Here is a 19,436-nt window from a genome sequence, read left to right on the forward strand (position 1 = left end):
GGGTCTCCAGCATGAATATAGCCAATGATTCTGTTGATGGTGATAGTGCCAACCCGGAACCCCTGCAGTACTTTACACAGATGTATCCTTTCATCAAAGGAATTTTGGTTAGTAGTACCTTGAGTAGGCCTACAACCTTGAGTAATCTGCAAAGTAACATAGTGCACACTGTGTCAAATTAACTTGATCTTTATTTGGTTGCAATTGACATAAAAATGACCATCTTTGGTTAGAAGACATTTTAAGGAACATTAATTCCACTACCCACAACATCCAATGTAATCCCTGCTAATCTTAGACGGAGTCCCTGAAAGGCTTTTTTACAGTAGTCAGGGTTGCTTTAAAATAATCTTACCTGCTGAGATGACCAGCCACCCAACAAAGACGAGGAGAAGCAATTCTGTGTTTTTAAAGCAAGCAAATGAAAAGGTGGGAGAAGAGGCAATACATATATGACAGTAGGTTTGTTTAGCCGAAGCCTGTGGATACAGTGAGCATTGCATACAAAACTGGCTGTGTTAGAAATATCTCAAAAAGCTAACTTTTTGGTCATGTCCTCCCCATGCCAGTTTATTGGGATTATAAGTAACTCCCAGACTTTACCTCCTTAATCTCGTTGAGGTTCTGCAGCACAGTAAGTCCAAGCAGTTCAGGGTCAATAGCTTGCAGCATGTCACTATAACAACATGGATCCTCCTCAATGTTCCTCAGACACTTGTCGTATCTGGATACATAGGAAAAATGACATAAGTAACATTAGTAACCCCCCCCCATTAATTATGGGAAAAACTGACTGAACTGAATGTATAGCCAATAGTAAGTAGCTTACCTGATCTGAGTTTGTGACTCCAGTACATGTCGAGTTCTGTTGGGCAGCCTATAAAAAACAAAGTAGAATGATTCAGCAAAGGCTTTCAAACATTTTAGGCCTATCTAACATTGACTTCGAAGGGAAAATTCACATTATTTTCTGAAATATTTCAAAACAGATTACAGAATGTCATCTGGCAATATGGTCATTTACTTACCTTTGGCGCGCATACTGACACCTTGTGTGTTGTCGTGTTCAACTCCATACCCGGATTCGTGCAGTTTATTCCTTTGAACAGGTTTTCCTAATATTGAAACGTATTTAATGAGTAGGCCACAGATATGAATTTAATATGGAGACGATAACGTAGCCTACAATCAAGAACAATTTATTTTATTTATTTATTATTTATTTATTATTTTTTAAATCCGTTATCCTAACCTATTCGAAGTCAAATAAATAATCTATTTTATAACAATAATTTCGTTAGAAGAAAAAGAGAAAGTCTATAGGTTACTCATAAAGCTTGGTGTTTGGCAGCATGGTATTAACAATGTTTATCCTTGGTTTATCCAAATTATTTTGTGTGTCTTGCTTCACCTCTCAGTGTTTTATACCTTCCTGGGCAGGCATTTCCCGGGAACTATAACAATGTTTTCCAATATACATGGAAAGTAATGCAGGTAACATAATCTCACTGTCTGTCATTTTCCTAGATGCCAGAGATATAAAAAAAGGGTCTGTTTTGTCAGAGTGGAACTTGAATTAACATTGGCTGGAGTTGAGTTGATTGTATCTGATGTTTTGGTTGTGGCCACTATTACAAACTACAGCAAGGCTATGTCATAGCATTAATGCCAATTTTATTATGTAATTTCTGACATCCATAGAAAACAACTAGTAGGCTTCCGCTACCCTAAGTTTGACCTCGTCTTACTTTGTGGTTTGTATTGATATGTTTTATGTGTTTTATTTAAGAGGTACATGTAGGCAAATGCAGCCTCCTTTGGTCCCTCAAGCATCCTTCTGTACCATTAATGAATTCATTGAAACGGTTCCCGTCTCATCTGCCGAGAGTTAGATCTGGTTCATATAGCTACCAAGACTGACCACAACCAGTCAACTAATAACGACACTTTAAACACTTAAAACGTTTATTTATCATTTTCATCTCTGTACACAAAACGTTGTATGATTTCTGAATGCTGCAGAATATGTTTGAATGAGTTGATGTATAATCTGATGGAGAAAAAATGCAAAAGACATGCTAGAAAATGACATTCTCCTAATGCTGAAGATTGACTAATCATAGTGAACACCGATGACCATCATCTACAACCAGGCAACAAGGCATCCAAGTCTCCTTCCAGCACAGAATTTGTATTTATTCAGCCGAGACCGACCAGCTTTACAAGTGGCAAGATCAGTCAGCTCAGACATCTTTAGTTCTTAATCATTGGGATCATTACTTTGGTAATAATATTAGGTCTTAAAATATATATTGTTGAATGTTTTACTGTGGACTAGCATTAGGGTCACAAAGCAGGGAATGAATGACACATTGACGTTTGGGTGCGTCCTAAAAATATTGGGTTAAACCAATGTTAATATTTGGAACACGGATGTTAAGTAAGATTAGTTATTTAAACCCTGCCACAAAGAACACTAAAAGGATTCTTAGCTTTCATTTCACCTATAGTGCAGACAGACAATAAGGCCAATGCAATCTGTCTGTAAATTTGGCAAAATCAAGGGTCAACCAGTAAATCTTCAGAACATCAGCATGTTAAAGCAGGTGGAATTATGCAACAACAGCTGTACTACATCCATGTGTGTCTAAATGATTCATACAAGAGCTGTGCAGTTGCCGCAAAGTTTATATACTGGGAAGCCTAGGAGCTCATTCCTTAGCAACGGCACAAACAACTACAGTATGTTGTCAATAGATATAGCTATGCAGTGTGTTGAGTATTCTACAAAGCACACGACTGGCTGAGCAGGGCAACAAACAGAACTCTAGTCATCTTCTGTGATCAAACTGTCATTACGACACACGGTTTATGACTGGGGCCTGGAATTTTGCCTGACCACTTAAAATTCAGGGCCCTGTATGACTCCTGGGTGGGTGGGGTCCTCTAGCAGTGGATGGTAGCCCTGACGAGCTAAAGCATGTCCAGGCTTGGTCCAGCCTAGTACTAACATACCTGAATCAACTAATCAACTAAGCATCAAAAGATATTGATGAGTTGAATCAGCTGTGAAAGTGCTGGGCTGGAACAAATGCCTGCATGCCTTATTGGTCTCCAGGACCAGGGTTGTTGACCACTGCTCTGTGGTGGTTGTGGTTGTCATGTGACGTGGTTGATGATGGGGACAGGTGGCCGGGGTTTTATTTGGAGAGGGTTTTCTCTGCCAGGTGTCTCTGCTGGCTCTGAGCATGCCTGTGACAAGAAAGAACAACAAATAACAGTTACGTTAAAGAATGCATGAAAAGTCCTCCTTAGATAAAACATTTTAGAAAGGATGCAATGATGACCTGTTTTCAGAAGAATGCCTTTTTTAAACCGAGACGTTTCAGAATGTATTTTTAAACTGAGACGTTCCATGGCATTTGACCTCCAGAACGAACAGAGGCCTATTGTTATTTGCGTTAGTGGTGTCGGTGCTCAAGTGTGTGTGTGTGTGTGTGTGTGTGTGTGTGTGTGTGTGTGTGTGTGTGTGTGTGTGTGTGTGTGTGTGTGTGTGTGTGTGTGTGTGTGTGTGTGTGTGTGTGTGTGTGTGTGTGTGTGTGTGTGTGTGTGTGTGTGTGTGTGTGTGTGTGTGTGTATTAATACATGTATGTGTGTGTGCTTCTGTGGTCATAGTACTGGGTATGAAAGGGCTCTCCACCTGGTCAGGTCCTCTACGTCCACCAGCATGGCGTCCTGCTCCACATGGAGCTCATCTCTCATCAGCAACAGCTGCACCAGCTCCTCATTCAGGCCTGCAACGTCATCCATTTAAAAAAAAAAATCTTAACATCCTCATAGCACCAGAACAGCAGAGTTATGATGGTGGTGATGAAGGCAGATTGTGTCTGTACGTAAGTGTGTTTGGTGTAGTGTTTGTGTGCCTGTGTGTTTATTGGCATGTGTGTGTGTGTAGTGTTTGCGTGCATGCGTGTGTGAGTGTGTGTACTCACTCTGTATTTGTGAGTGCAGATCGTTGGTGATGACCTGGAGCTGGCCCAGGCTCATGTCCCTCATGTCTCCCCTCCTCAGACTCCTCTTCATCAGGCCCTCACTGATGTGGGGCAGGTGGGGCAGCTGCACACAGAGAGACACAGGGATAACGTTAGAACAATGTTAAATAGAAACCGGGGTAGCAGTCATTAGTCAGCAGAGTCATGTTGATCTAATGTTGAAGAGAGAAATAAGGCAACTATAGATTGCGTATTTGGGGCTTTGGGGTTAGGGTTATTAGATGCAACCCACTGGGCACACACTGGTTGAATCAACTTTGACAAATCACATTGAAACAAAGTTGATTCAACCCGTGTGTGCCAGGTGGGAAATGACTCAATCCTTTCATTTATCCTGATCATAGAGCAGTTTCTTTAGACCTGGGTGAGTTAAATGCCCATCTCCCCACCATTGCTTGTTTAGGTACTGACACACACATCTACAGTTCAGTAGTACTCCAGTCAGGGAGGAAATTGCTTGGTCTGATCACAATGGCTGTATAGTTGTATTTACAACTCATTCACCACAATCTCCGGGGCGGGGAAAATATAAAAATGACATGTAATAAAGGTAGCTCCCAATTTCTCAGAAGTGCTAAAGCACTTTTGCTTGTTACAAAAAATCACTGTTTAATTCCAGTAAATAACTGAGTTTAATGGACGCATTGTCCCGCCCTGGCTACCAGTCAGGCCTCTTGCACATACACACAGTCACGCGCACATTGCGGATGGAGCAGATCCCAAGCCGGATCCCATGTCCTACATATCTTTGCTTACAATCACAATATGAGTAACCTGATTAATTGCCTACACATACAGTAAGTGAAAATGTTCTGAAGTACACGTTTTTTTTCCATCACTCTGGGCCTCAGATTACACAGGTCACCGAGTCCTCAAAGGCCTCAGGAACTCTGACAATCCAACCTTGAAATGGCAGAAGCGGCTGAATTTTACTCTCTGTACCAGGAAACATGACATAGTAGCAGAAGTCTCAGTGTTCTCCTTGTTCAACTGAAAGTTGTATCAGCCCAAAGGAAAAAATACTGTAATATACTATGGTATAAATACTGTAGTATTACTATATTTATATACTATAGTATTTGCTGTAGTGTTTTGCACAAGATTTTTGCAGACATGACTGTAGTATACTGTAGTTTTTACTGTAGTGTTTTTGCAGACATTACTGGAGTATACTGTAATATCTACTCTAGTGTTATTGGGTGGGGTACATGCAAATTAGATACTGTATTATTACTATAGTTAAAAAACTGTCGTGTTTTTGTGGACATCATTTTTTTGCACATTAATACTGTAGTATTTACTATAGTATTCTACAGTATACAAAAAAATGATATTCTACAAATTATCGAAGGATACTACAGTGTGTAGTATAGTATTCTCCAGTATACTACAAAATGATATAGTCAGTACTACATGATCGAGGGATGCTACAGTGTGTAGTATAGTATTCTACAGTATAATATACAATTCTATAGTGGGTACTACACATGATCAAGAGATACTACAGTGCAGAGTATAGTATTCTACAGTATACTACAGTTTACTACAGAATACACTTTTTACTCAAATCTAAATCAAATCAAATGTTATTTGTCTAATGTGCCGAATACAACAGGTAAGCATTACAGTGAAATGCTTACTTACAAGCCCTTAACCAACAATGCAGTTTTAAGAAAAGTAAGTGTTAAGTAAAAAATAGATAAGAGTGCGAGGGCACAGGTTAGGCAAGGTAATTGAGGTAATATGTGCATGTAGGTAGAGTTAAAGTGACTATGCATAGATAATAAACAGAGAGTAACAGCAGCATAAAAGAGGGGGCGGGCAAACTTAATAATAGTGTTGGAGTCGTGCCTGGCCATGCAGTCATGAGTGAACATGGAGTACAGGAGGGGACTGAGCACGCACCCCTGAGGGGCCCCCATGTTGAGGATCAGCGTGACGGATGTGTTGTTACCTACCCTTACCACCTGGGGACGGCCCGTCAGGAAGTCCAGGATCCCGTTGCAGAGGGAGGTGTTTAGTCCCAGGGTCCTTAGCTTAGTGATGAGCTTTGAGCTACTTCTAGTAAGTTGAACTCAAAGTCAATGAAAAGTCCTTATTACTTATAATGTTTTGGTGGTAATGAAATTTTTTGGGGATAAGTTATACCAACTGATAAGTCACACCAACTCTTTGAAAAAAATGTTAACAAATTCACTTTTTTCCCAGCATGCTCTACTGCAGGTTTATTTTTTGGAATAGTTTTTAATATTGGCGATTTGCATGTACATTGAGTGATTGATTAATTTTATGCTACACAAAGGGCCTCAGATCACACAGGTCACCGAGTCCTCAAAGGCCTCAGGAACTCTGACAATCCAACCTTGAAATGGCAGAAGCGGCTGAATTTTACTCTCTGTACCAGGAAACATGACATAGTAGCAGAAGTCTCAGTGTTCTCCTTGTTCAACTGAAAGTTGTATCAGCCCAAAGGAAAAAATACTGTAATATACTATGGTATAAATACTGTAGTATTACTATATTTATATACTATAGTATTCACTGTAGTGTTTAGCGCAAGATTTTTGCGGACATGGCTGTAGTATACTGGTAGTCTCCTCACACTGTTCCTAATCCTGGCAGTCATCATGAATAATCATGAATATGCAAGCCAGCATAATGTGACATGCACATAGAGTTGCAAAATTCAAGTATATTTCCCAGGTTTCCCAGAAATCCCAGTCGGATGATTCCTGGAAATCTTTCAACTAGGATTTTTTTTAACATCTGGGCATTTTTGGAAAGTTACTGGAATTTTGTAAGCCTACTTGCAGGCCTAATGTGGCCTGTGAACCATGAGTTATAGGCACCTGTATCTTGTAAAGCTAGGCCTCAAAATAAAGCCTCATGAGATACATAATGTATTGTCATAAAGCGTTTCCTTAAATTGATGACATTCGCCTAGGAATTCACTTGGTGAAGGCTACAGTACTGAAAGTGAACAAATCCAAAAACCATGTCTCTGTCACTAACAAATACAGCCATAGATGGTAACTTTACAATTCACTCGAAAAGGCAAGGCACACTGGGAAATTATTTAGGAGGCGTGGCTTAGTGGGGGTGTTACTACATTTTTACAAGCCGATACAACTCAAATCTGGACCTCATACAGAGTGACTATTGGTTTGAGTAATGATGACTACAAAATCACTTTAAGTAACTGTACTCATATGAAGTGCAACAGGTTTCCTCAAAAGTTGTGAGTAATGACAGCACATTGGGTTTTACAGTGTACTATAATATTCTATAGAAGATTGTGGGATTTTTTTCACATGGGAGTTTCATATTAACCAACGTCTGTATTAGTGCATGTGTACGTAATTCGGAATGACTATGTAATCTTAAGACTCAAAAGAAGAATTTGCTTCTTCGCCATTAGGGCTTTTTAGCCACTGCTTTTGACATCAAACTGTAAAAGGAAATGTAATGCTATTCATTTTGTACAATTCCCTTTTGCATCTAAGATCTAACTTGTTCTCGCATCTTGCAACTGTAATGCACGTCCCCAGAATAATTCTGTGTAAAATGTGTTACTTCGATCACACCATGGCCTTAAAGTCTCCTCGCTCTTCAGCCAAGTCAACTTATCAGAAATGACACACACACACACACACTGACCAGGTCGGCGACGGGCGAGCGGCGGTGGAGCTGGATCTGTCTCTCTACCTCCACTTGCATGCGGGCCATGGGGCGAGCCAACGCCAGCGCCACCCTGGCCTCCTCCTGGAGCCGCCGCTGCACCCGCCAGAAGCCACAGTCCTCTAGGGGGTCCGAGTCCTCCTCGCCCGTGTCCCGGTCCGACAGCGACAAACTCTGCTTACTCTGGATAAACACACATGCACACCAGAGTCATTATACAGAATCATAGAGGGTAATGTATGATCACGCACGTCACCTATACATACATACTTCGAAGTCATCGTCCACACAAACACATCGGTGTGAGAGTATGCTCACACACACACATTCCACAGTCAATATGCTTATTTGTCTCCCGTTAAGTCAGGTTCAAACGTGTCGCTTGTGTGAATGAATGTGGAGATCACACACAAACTCACACACACACATTTACATCTATAGCGTGTACCACGGGTGACAGCGGCGTATCCAGGCTGGTCTCTGTCTTACTGTCCTCGGCATCGCTGTCCTTGTCACTGCTGCTGTCATTCACAAAACACACCTGCAGGTTCACACCACTAGGAGGACTGACAGTGAGCGAGAGAGGGAGAGAGGGAGGGAGGGGGGAGAGAGAGAGTATAATCAAATTACAACCTTAGAAAAGAGGGAGCGACAGACAGAGAAAGGGAGGAAGGGGGAGGAAGAATGGCTAAATTCCACACTGACCCATATAACCCTAAATCCTTAGGCATTTCCTGTAGATAGGAAATGATTGAGTAGGTATATTCATATTCTCAAGGTGGACCACTGATATATACATTAGGTCGAATGTTCACCATATTGCTTTCACCTTTCCAATCCTTTTAGATCTACACAAAGCCCCTAAGGGTAGTGGCTAGTGGTCAATTTGGAATTGAATTGAGCAAATGTGCAAGGGGGAGGGGGGAAAAAATGCCTTCATTTCACTGTCCTTCGCGGATCTTAGATCTGGGGGCCCCAGACTAGGTCTTCAATTCAGAGAGTTGCTTTCAAAAAAATCATGAAAGGTGGAACTATTGCTTTTACATCAACCCAGTCATCTCAAATTCACACAGGAGAGTGAAAGAGAGCAGAAGGGATCATGTGGGGTGTTTGGGCATTGTGTTGTTTCAATTGCTCACATCATGCCATCACTGTTATTAGTAAAGGATTAGGTCAAGGGTTACGAAACCCGGCTCAATAAGGCTCCCTCCTCAAAAGATAAAACAAGCAACCACAAAAGGTTCAGTGAAACAACCAAACGCACAACATGACATAATAATTTGAACCATTGACAGCACAGGAGGCTGGTGAGGGGATGACGGCTCATAATAATGGCTGGAATGGATTGAATGGAATGGTATCAAACACGTCACTCCATTCCAGCCATTATTATGAGCCTGTCGTCCCCAATTAAGGTGCCACCAGCCATCTGTGGCCACAGTGATGACAGTCTCTTGGCCACAGTGATGACAACGAGTCACGAGTTAACTACTCTCTGTCACCTTCAGTGAGCCAGACTTTTATGTAATCTTAACAGCTCATACTAAACCTCATTCATTCAAGCTCTAACAAAACATGTAGTGAGGAACCACACCCAACCCCCCAAATGCCTGTTCACATTGGAATTTCCAACTTACAATGTACTGGTAGGTGCACGTTGACCTTCACTAAGGGTCACGTGACAGAACATCCAATAGGAGCAGCGGACTTCAAAAGCCAACACTTCTTTATTTCCAGTGGCTGGACCACAGACAGATGAGCACTTCCCTAAACTGGACTGACAAGGGGCGGTCCCCTTTAATTTGAATGAAATCCGAGCTATTTTATAGGAAAAGAGCAAGGTGTAGGCACTCACGTTCACTCGTCAGAGAGACTTGCCGTTTCTGAGGGATTTGGTTCACCTTGTCTCTACACTCGTGTATTTCGGTAACCTACAATGTGTGGGTGTAATATGTTCTTGTATGGTTTTTGGGTGTGTGGGCTTAGTGGTTATGTGTGAATGCTCAGTATAATTGTCACGCCCTGACCTTAGAGAGCCTTTTTATGTCTCTATTTGGTTTGGTCAGGGTGTGACTTGGGGTGGGCATTCTATGTTTTTGTTTTCTATGATTTTGTATTTCTATGGTTTGGTTCTCAATCAGGGACACCTGTCTATCGTTGTCTCTGATTGGGAACCATACTTAGGTAGCCCTTTTCCCTCCTTTCAGTGTGGGAAGTTGTCTTTGTTTTTGGCACTATAGTCTTAAGCTTCACGGTTGTTTTTGTATTGTTTATTGTTTTTGTCGGCGTCATCCTAATAAAAAGGAATATGTACGCTCACCACGCTGCGCTTTGGTCTACTTCATTCGACGGCCGTGACAATAATAGTCTGTGACATTTGTGTCATTTGAAGTGACAGTTCATTGTGTATTTGTGTGTGTGTGTCTGTGCATTAGTGGTTTCACTATGCTATGAGCTGATGAGTATTTATGTCATTGTGCAAATACATAATCTGTGCATGTGTCGTATATGTGTTGCGTCTGCATGCTTCCCCATTCAGCCATTTTAAGTAAGTGACTCTTGTCTTGCACTGAAGAATGAAGCTCTTGTGTTACTGGCTGAAAGACTGAGAAAACAATGTAGCTAGCTTTCCCTCTGTCTCTCTCTCTATACATTTCTCTCCCAATACTTTCTTATCTCTCCCTGTTTTCTCTGCTTTAATACCTAAATGACTCATTTCATGGGCCTCCTAAAAGTGAGAGCATCTACTGCTCCCAGACCCGATCCCAAATTTCCCCCTATCCTCTAGGCTCATGTGGAGATTGAAGTGGTTTTAAGACACTGAACAAAAATATCAACACAACATGTAAAGTGCTGGTCCCATGTCTCATGAGCTGAAATCCCAGAAATGTTCCATACGCACAAAAAGCTTATTTCTCTCAAATTTGGTGCACAATTTTCACATGCCTGTTAGTGAGCATTTCTCCTTTGCCAAAATAATCCATCCACCTGACAGGTGTGGCATATCAAGAAGCTGATTAAACAGCATGATCATTACACAGGTGTACCTTGTGCTGGGGACAATAAAAGGCCACTCTAAAATGTGCGGTTTTGTCACACAACACAATGCCACAGATGCCTCAAGTTGCAGGATCGTCTGAAACCAGCAACCCGGACAGCTGATGAAACTGTGGGTTTGCACAACCGAAGAATTTCTGCACAAACAGTCAGAAACCGTCTCAGGGAAGCTGATCTGCGTGCTCGTCATCCTCACCAGGGTCTTGACCTGACTGCTGTTCGGCGTTGTAACCAACTTCATTGGGCAAATGCTCACCTTTGATGGTCACTGGCATGCTAGAGAAGCGTGCTCTTCATGGATGAATTTCAGATGGCAGACAGTGTGTATGGCATCGTGTGGACGAGTGGTTTGCTGATGTCAACGTTGGGAACAGAGTGTCCCATGGTGGCGGTGGGGTTATGGTACGGGCATACATAAGCTACGGACAATAAACACAATTGCATGTAATCGATTGCAATTTGAATGCACAGAGATACCGTGACGAGATCCTGAGGTCCATTGTCGTGCCATTCATCCGCCGCCATCCCCTCATGTTTCAGCATGATAATACACGGCCCCATGTCGCAAGGATCTGTGCACAATTCCTGGAAGCTGGAAATGTCCCTGTTCTTCCATGGCCTGCATACTCACCAGACATGTCACCCATTGAGCATGTTAAGGATTCTCTGGATTGACATGTACGACAGCGCGTTTCAGTTCCCTCCAATATCCAGCATATTCACCCTGCCATTGAAGGTCACAATCAACAGCTTGATCAACTCTATGCAAAGGAGATGTGTCGCACTGCATGAGGCAAATGGTGGACACACCAGATACTGTCTGGTTTTCTTTTTTTTTGGGGGGGGGGGGGTGTGTATGTGACCAACAGATGCATATCTGTATTCCCAGTCATGTGAAATCCATAGATTAGGGCCTAATGAATTCATTTAAAGTGACTGATTTCCTTAAATGTACTGTAACTCAGTCAAATGTAGGAATTTTTGCATGTTGCGTTTATATTTTTGCTTAGTGTAATTTGGTAGTAATTCCACCCTGCCTGCCTGTTGGCTAGATGTAATATTGACCAATCCCACATGGTTTATATTTGACTACTCTCTATTCAAGGATGAGTCTTCCCCTAGAGAAGCTGATCTGAGCCGGTCTGCGTTTGACAGAGGGTAAACTAATCCTAGACCTGTGCCTACTAATCCTAGACCTGTGCCTACTAATCCTAGACCTGTGCCTACTAATCCTACACCTGTGCCTAGCTCTCTTCAATTAGAAAGTATGTCAAATACTCACTGCGCTGTACAGCACCACATCTTCTAGTGGTGGAAAGGGTGCTGTACAACTGACTCTCAACATTTGTATAATGATGCTGTTATAACCCACCGGGTGGGAAGGCCGTTCTTGCTGCAGCTGTTGTAGATGACTGGCTCCTCGTCGTCATAGAAACTGCCAAGAGCCAGCTTCTGCCTGATGGACTCTCTGTCATTCCTCTGGGCCTGGTGGAGGTAGAGCCATATAGAACAGATCAATACTCCAATATAATACCACAACAGTACAACAATAAACCTGAAGTAAAAACCCTGATGATAAAGATGGATTTTCCATGTATTGGCTTCTTTAAGAGACACAGCAAACTAAGAGGATTGGACGACATTAAAATATTCGGAGCAAATTAAATAGAACGAGAGAAAAACTATATATATACGACGCACGCTCCTGCTTAAACCAAAGCAATAGGGGAATGTAGAATTGGAGTATGGTCACACAAGCACACAAAGAGAAGAGATGAGTGGAGAAATGGAGACGAAGGGATGGATGGAGCGTGGCAATGGAATCTGAGTTCATGCTCGAGGTGAAATCACTGTTGACTCAATGAGCCGCGAAGAGAAGGGAAAGAGCTACGCACGCCAGGAGGAACACACACACACACACACACACACACACACACACACACACACACACACACACACACACACACACACACACACACACACACACACACACACACACACACACACACACACACACACACACACACACACACACACACAAATGAATGCATCACACATACACTTATCACACAAATACCATATCATACACATACCGCATACACATCACATATAGCACAATATACCATACACCACCAATAGGATCACACTTGAACGTATAAAAATACTCCATTCATCCCAAACTTTCACCCCACATAGATCAAAGACCATTTCTAGATGGAGAGATGTGCACTCATATGTATTTTTATAAACACGCCACATAAATAGACACATGTCCCTCTCATTCACTATTGTAGCCTTGTCGTCAACAGTGAGTGGCGGAGCGACAAAGAAACACTCATCGAGGTCGCCATCAATAGCCTTCAGTAGACAGGCTGCCTATTGTGAGGTCATCAATAATGGCCGTCAACACCAGAGAATCAGGAATTCGAGTCATTTGATATGATCTCTGTGATCCACACACACTCACTGGACATTTTGATGGGCCAGTAAATGTCCAGTCGCCTCACATTGATTTCATCTCCTCTTTCCTCTCCTCTCTTCTATTTCCTGCTTCCCATCTTTCTTTCCTGACTATTCGTTCTATTATCCACCCCTCTCTCTATTTCATTTTTTCCCCCTCTCTACCCACTACATCCAAAGCGCATTTTGTCCTGGGCAGGTTGTTTATGTCATATAGCTTTTAGGTTGACATACATATCCTATCTTCTCAAAGACCTGCTCCTGCAACCGTATAGAAAGAGAACCAAAGAAAATGCATCGTGCTACAGTAAACGTGATTTTCCTTTCCAGTTTTTCCACACAAATGTTATATTTAGAGTACATTACTGGGCCCTCAAGCCTACTAGTAGTGTGTGCTGTATCACATGCGCATCCACACATACACACACATACACAATAAATACATACTCCTCTCAAATCTATTATACATTGCCCATACCACACATAAGCACTCACAAACACAGAAATACAACAACACACGCACAAACACGCACATGAACACGCACATGCACCAACATAGAAACAAACAGAACACAGATGGGCTGTGATGTAACGTCATAAATCACAGATGGACACTCCCATTGTAAAGGAAGCAACCAACATTCCCCCCACTCTAGTCTCCTCCCACTGGAGACCGTGCCAGGTACTGTCCTACTGGGTAGATAGACCATCTATCCTCACAGCCAGGTACTGTCCTACTGGGTAGTTAGACCATCTATACTCACAGCCAGGTACTGTCCTACTGGGTAGTTAGATCATCTATCCTCACAGCCAGGTACTGTCCTACTGAGTAGTTAGACCATCTATCCTCACAGCCAGGTACTGTCCTACTGGGTAGTTAGATCATCTATACTCACAGCCAGGTACTGTCCTACTGGGTAGTTAGACCATCTATCCTCACAGCCAGGTACTGTCCTACTGGGTAGATAGACCATCTATCCTCACAGCCAGGTACTGTCCTACTGGGTAGTTAGACCATCTACACACACAGCCAGGTACTGTCCTACTGGGTAGTTAGACCATCTACACACACAGCCAGGTACTGTCCTACTGGGTAGTTAGACCATCTATCCTCACAGCCAGGTACTGTCCTGCTGGGTAGTTAGACCACATAGCCCATATGAAACATAAACAGCACACCCTGTATGATGTTTTAGGTATATGTATTACTGAACTGTAAAAAGCCTGGCATAAACCTACTCTTAATCAAACTCTCATGCGATGTGCAATGTGTTCACACCCACCTAGGAGAAACAGCATCTATGCATAAATGCACACCAAAAAAGGCATACAGACTAGAAATGTACACACACACACACACACAGGATGGCACGGCAAAAACTACAGGCTAATGTATGTAGTCGCAAATACACACACAATCAGGTCAAATATACACACGGACACGCCCTCACATGATAAATTCACATACGTACATATAACCCACACATTGACCTAACATACCTATATTAACCTAACACATACGGTATTTGAATACATGGTATACATTATACTAGAACCAAACACACACCTGGTAGACACGTTTCTCCTGATGCACCATCCTTCAGCGCATTGTACAGGCAGCAGCGCTACCCTTCCCTACACTGCAGTGAGCCAGACCCAGGAGAACCACTCATATACCACAGCTAAACGCAGAAGAACGTGGGAGGGAGGAGGGAGGTGAGAAGGAGGGAGGGGGATGGATGAATGGATGGAGGGAGGGAAGGAGGAAGAGGGGGAGAGTCTGCGCAGCTGATGGAAAGACATGGGCGCTCTCCACTACTCTCCTCCTGGTGACTGTTAGCATGGCTGCAGCTTCCCAGACATATCTGCTCCTCCATATCTCTCTTGCTCTGTATCCTCCATTTTTTTTCATATCTCTTTCTTCATATTTCTCTTCATATCTCCATCTCCCTGTCTCTCCACCGTGGGAACCACGTTCCACCGTGGGAACAACATGATTGATGGAGCACGAAAGGGAGAGATGTGAAGGAAGAAATTCAAGGAAAGATTTTGAGATAGATAGAGAATTAGGATGGGAGTGAATGAGAGGTGGAGAGACTAAATGTAACCTGCATTTACCAGATTGAAATGATATTCAGGATATTATGCAAAGAGTATTACTATTATATAATGTGGAGTATCATCTGTTCCACTGGAGTCAAAATAGTGAAAGGAGAGCTGACCAGGATGTTGACAAACCTAACATTCACCAGTGGAGACTCCTCAGAGGAGAAAGGGGAGGACCATCCTCCTCAGTTAATAAAAATAGTAAAACATTGAAAAATGTATCCTTTTTAGATAAAACAATACTAAATATATTCACGTCACCAAATAATTTATTAAAACACACTGTTTTGCTGTGAAGGTCTACAGTAGCCTCAACAGCACTCTGTAGGGTAGCACCATGGTGTAGCTGGAGGACAGCTAGCTTCCATCCTCCTCTTGGTACATTGACTTCGATACAAAACATAGGAGGCTCTTGGTTCTCACCCCCTTCCATAGACTTACACAGTAATTATGACAACTTCCCGGAGGGCGTCCTCCAACCTATCAGAGCTCTTGCATTATGAACTGACATATTGTCCACCCAATCAAAGGATCAGAGAATGAATCTAGTACTGAAAGCATAAGCTAAAGTTAGCTAGCACTGCAGTGCTCCTTCATTTCTTGAAAAATGAAGGAGAAGCAAGAGAGCGTAAGAGTGAGAGAGAGATTTAGCCTTTTTTATTCACTTTCAGTTTCACTTACTTAGCTAGCAAATGCAGCTGGCTAGTTTAGTTACTCGAACACCTGGCTCAAACAGAGGGATGCTATGTTAGCTAGCTGGCTATGACTTTCCAACACTGGAACTCTTCCAAGTCAAGTTAAGCTTTTGGTTTTATTAATTTATTGCCACCGGGGCCCACCGGTGTAACTGCTTACTGACTATACACTGTAACGTTACTCCATGATTGTAGTGGGTTTACTAACACGTTAGTTCTATTAGCTATGTTGACTATGGCGTTATTTTAGCTAATATGGGGACAACGATGTAGGCTGTGTGTAGCGGTTATGATATGGTTTGGCTTGGAAAGGTTTTTTCGCCTGGTCACATACAGCTGATGTGTGGAGCATTGAAGTCCACAAACGAAGGGAAAAGGTGAGAGGAGGAGAGTGCATTCTGTTGAAAAACATTTCTTAAACGGAAGCAAATGAAATGGGGATAAAAATACCTGAATTTGTCCAAAAGAAACTTGTTTGCTACTGTTGGACTAATGATTACACCCTACACCCTAGATGCAGGCAAGAGTGTGCAAGGCGGTATTGAATGTGCCACTGTCTGTCATCTCAAATTTTTCTCTTGACCTGTGTGCACCTACGTCGTAAACTTTCATTCATAGGCTAGGTTGTAGCAACCCCATGATGGGTATAGGGAAAATTCAAGTAGTAGCCTAAAACTATCGACGTTACATTGAACTGGGTGAATGGAATAAGAATGACAGTCATCCAACATGCTGTAATAGAAATAAGGCCATGCTCATAAAAAATATATAATCCTCCCTCAACATAAACGTGACTGACCGCCACTGACATTCACCTAATGCCATGTTTGTGTACATGTTTGTAAATGTGTGTTTTTTTGTGTACAGTTTGTTTGTTTTCCTCCTGGAGGATTGTTCCTCTCTTTTTGACCATCAGTCCAAGTGTGGTGAGTCATAAGACACAGAGAGGGCCCACACACATACACACGCACATAGGCACACTCACACATACACATACACTCGCCTCTCAGGGTGCTACTGTGTCACCATGCAGCAGTGGCTCACTGTGGCTGATTAAACTAACTAAAACCTTTTGAGTCATCCTCCATCACTTCCCTTAATGTATTATACTGTGGCTATAAAATGAATAGAGAGGAAATCCTTAGTCCACAGGGTACCATTAAAAACCAGTGACTGTAGCTGGAAATGTCCCAACTCTCTGTAATGGTCCACTGATTGGTCAAATCATGGATTGGTTTCGAGCTAATTGCTTACTCTACACTGTCATTGGCTGGCTGAGGTATGTTCGGTGTTGGAGTGGAAAGGTAAAAAAAAATAGCACCATCCAGTGGACTATCTCTACACACATGCAGACACATCAACAATTACACACACACACACACACACACACACACACACACACACACACACACACACACACACACACACACACACACACACACACACACACACACACACACACACACACACACACAAACACAGAGAGAGAGAGAGAGAGAGAGAGAGAGAGAGAGAGAGAGAGAGAGAGAGAGAGAGAGAGAGAGAGAGAGAGAGAGAGAGAGAGAGAGAGAGAGAGAGAGAGAGAGAGAGAGAGAGACAGAGACAGAGACAGAGACAGAGACAGAGACAGAGACAGAGAGAGAGAGCACTTACAGTGATGTCAAATGATCTGCTTGTTCTCCGTTGACGGTCAGCCTCAGCCAGAGGATTGAGAATGTGCTGCAGCTCCTCAGCCAGAGGATTGAGAATGTGCTGCAGCTCCTCAGCCAGAGGATTGAGAATGTGCTGCAGCTCCTCAGCCAGAGGATTGAGAATGTGCTGCAGCTCCTCAGCCAGAGGCTTGAGAATGAGCTGCAGCTCCTCAGCCAGAGGATTGAGAATGTGCTGCAGCTCCTCAGCCAGAGGATTGAGAATGTGCTGCAGCTCCTCAGCCAGAGGATTGAGAATGTGCTGCAGCTCCTCAGCCAGAGGATTGAGAATGTGCTGCAGCTCCTCAGCCAGAGGATTGAGAATGTGCTGCAGCTCCTCAGCCAGAGGATTGAGAATGTGCTGCAGCTCCTCAGCCAGAGGATTGAGAATGTGCTGCAGCTCCTCAGCCAGAGGATTGAGAATGTGCTGCAGCCCCTTAGCCAGAGGATTGAGAATGTGCTGCAGCTCCTCAGCCAGAGGATTGAGAATGTGCTGCAGCTCCTCAGCCAGAGGATTGAGAATGTGCTGCAGCTCCTCAGCCCAACTCAGGCTGTTAACCATCCTGCCTCCGACATTTCTTCTTCTTCCTTCTTTATCTTCGTCACATGCGTCTTTGTTGCACTTGCTCACCCACCACTGGTCTATGGCCTTCTTCTTGTAGCGTTTTTCCCCCTCCTCGTCCTGCTCATCCACATCCATGTCAAAGTCCTCCTGCGTTAGATGACCGGGCCTGTGGAAAGAGCCTGGTTCAAGGACGGGGGAAGGGATGAATTATTGGTTGGGCCCAGAGGCGGGGATAGAGGTCAGTTCTTATCTCCATCCTTTCCTCTATTTTCCCAGAGAGTAAAAGGATAAAGATGAATAAAGGAGTGTTTTTAGGGTGCACGTGCATGTCCACATTCGCAACACGGCACAGGTTTACGTTGCACCACTCACAAATATGCCCTGATACGTGAATACGTCTAATGTGATGTCGTGAAACAAAAGCGCTCAGGATATTCATTGGATCATTATGTGATCATCCTTTCAGAGTGATGGACAGATATGGAGTAGCTATATCTATGTAGGATCTACTACAGCAGCGTTACTGGAAGAGAACAGTCAGTAAACCATCAAATTATCATGTGAGTATCATGGAACCATATAATGTAATTCTGACATATCATCTAATCACACACCACAGGAGGTTGGTGGCACCTTAATTGGGGAGGACAGGCTCATGGTAATGGCTGGAGCGGAATTAGTGGAACGGTATCAAATACATCAATGCCATTCCATTTGCTCCGTTCCAGTCATTACTATGAGCCGTCCTCTGATCAGCAGCCTCCACTATCACTCATGCCACAAACACATGAACAAATGGCACTTACAGTCATTGCAGAGACACAGTTGCTTCTCAAGAGACTAGCGATCAAAATGCCAACCCACATCGAGGGACAGTGATGAGCCGAGAGTCAAACCGTTTAACCATGAGGAAAAGACCACTAGTGGACAGGGAGAGATGTACAGTAGTGATTGCCCGAGGATGTCACTCATCTCCAGCCTCCGTGGTGGATCTCTAGAGCGGGTGACTCAAAAACCCAATGGCACCTAAACAGCTGACATTCAAGACTTTCAAGTAAAGACACATGAAGACAAGAAAACCACGTTTCACGATTCTTGTGATTCAATATCAGGGATGAAAACACAGTAATGTGGA

At 43.0% G+C, this 19,436-nt stretch overlaps 1 protein-coding gene across 2 annotated transcripts; it reads right to left on the reverse strand.

Annotated features, from left to right (window-relative positions):
* Window positions 1–1,947: 1,947 nt before the first annotated feature.
* LOC139551004 (schwannomin-interacting protein 1-like) lies at window positions 1,948–14,943 on the reverse strand. 2 transcript variants are annotated; one of them, XM_071362333.1, is made up of 7 exons: window positions 14,815–14,943; window positions 12,160–12,272; window positions 8,179–8,296; window positions 7,710–7,913; window positions 3,993–4,116; window positions 3,701–3,794; window positions 1,948–3,252 (listed from the first exon to the last, which is right to left on the reverse strand). In XM_071362333.1, exons 1-7 carry the CDS (start codon window positions 14,842–14,844, stop codon window positions 3,201–3,203), a joined length of 735 nt encoding a protein of 244 aa, XP_071218434.1. In that variant the 5' UTR covers window positions 14,845–14,943; the 3' UTR covers window positions 1,948–3,200. The 2 variants fall into 2 exon arrangements, with proteins under 2 accessions (XP_071218434.1, XP_071218433.1); XM_071362332.1 differs by having other exon boundaries at window positions 8,164–8,296.
* Between the last annotated feature and the right edge of the window lie 4,493 nt (window positions 14,944–19,436).

This window comes from Salvelinus alpinus, chromosome 23 (genome assembly GCF_045679555.1).
Source record: "Salvelinus alpinus chromosome 23, SLU_Salpinus.1, whole genome shotgun sequence".
Lineage (NCBI taxonomy): Eukaryota > Metazoa > Chordata > Actinopteri > Salmoniformes > Salmonidae > Salvelinus > Salvelinus alpinus.

What these genes read in the sequence shown, in the direction of transcription:
- LOC139551004 (XM_071362332.1), bottom strand. Translation starts at nt 14,844, where the DNA reads ATGGTGCATCAGGAGAAACGTGTCTACCAG. An exon ending in CCGTGGTACACGCTATAGAT is followed by an intron (nt 7,914 to 8,163) that starts GTAAATGTGTGT and finishes GTGTTTATCCAG; the next exon opens with AGTAAGCAGAGTTTGTCGCT. An exon ending in TCTGCACTCACAAATACAGA is followed by an intron (nt 3,795 to 3,992) that starts GTGAGTACACAC and finishes ATGACGTTGCAG; the next exon opens with GCCTGAATGAGGAGCTGGTG.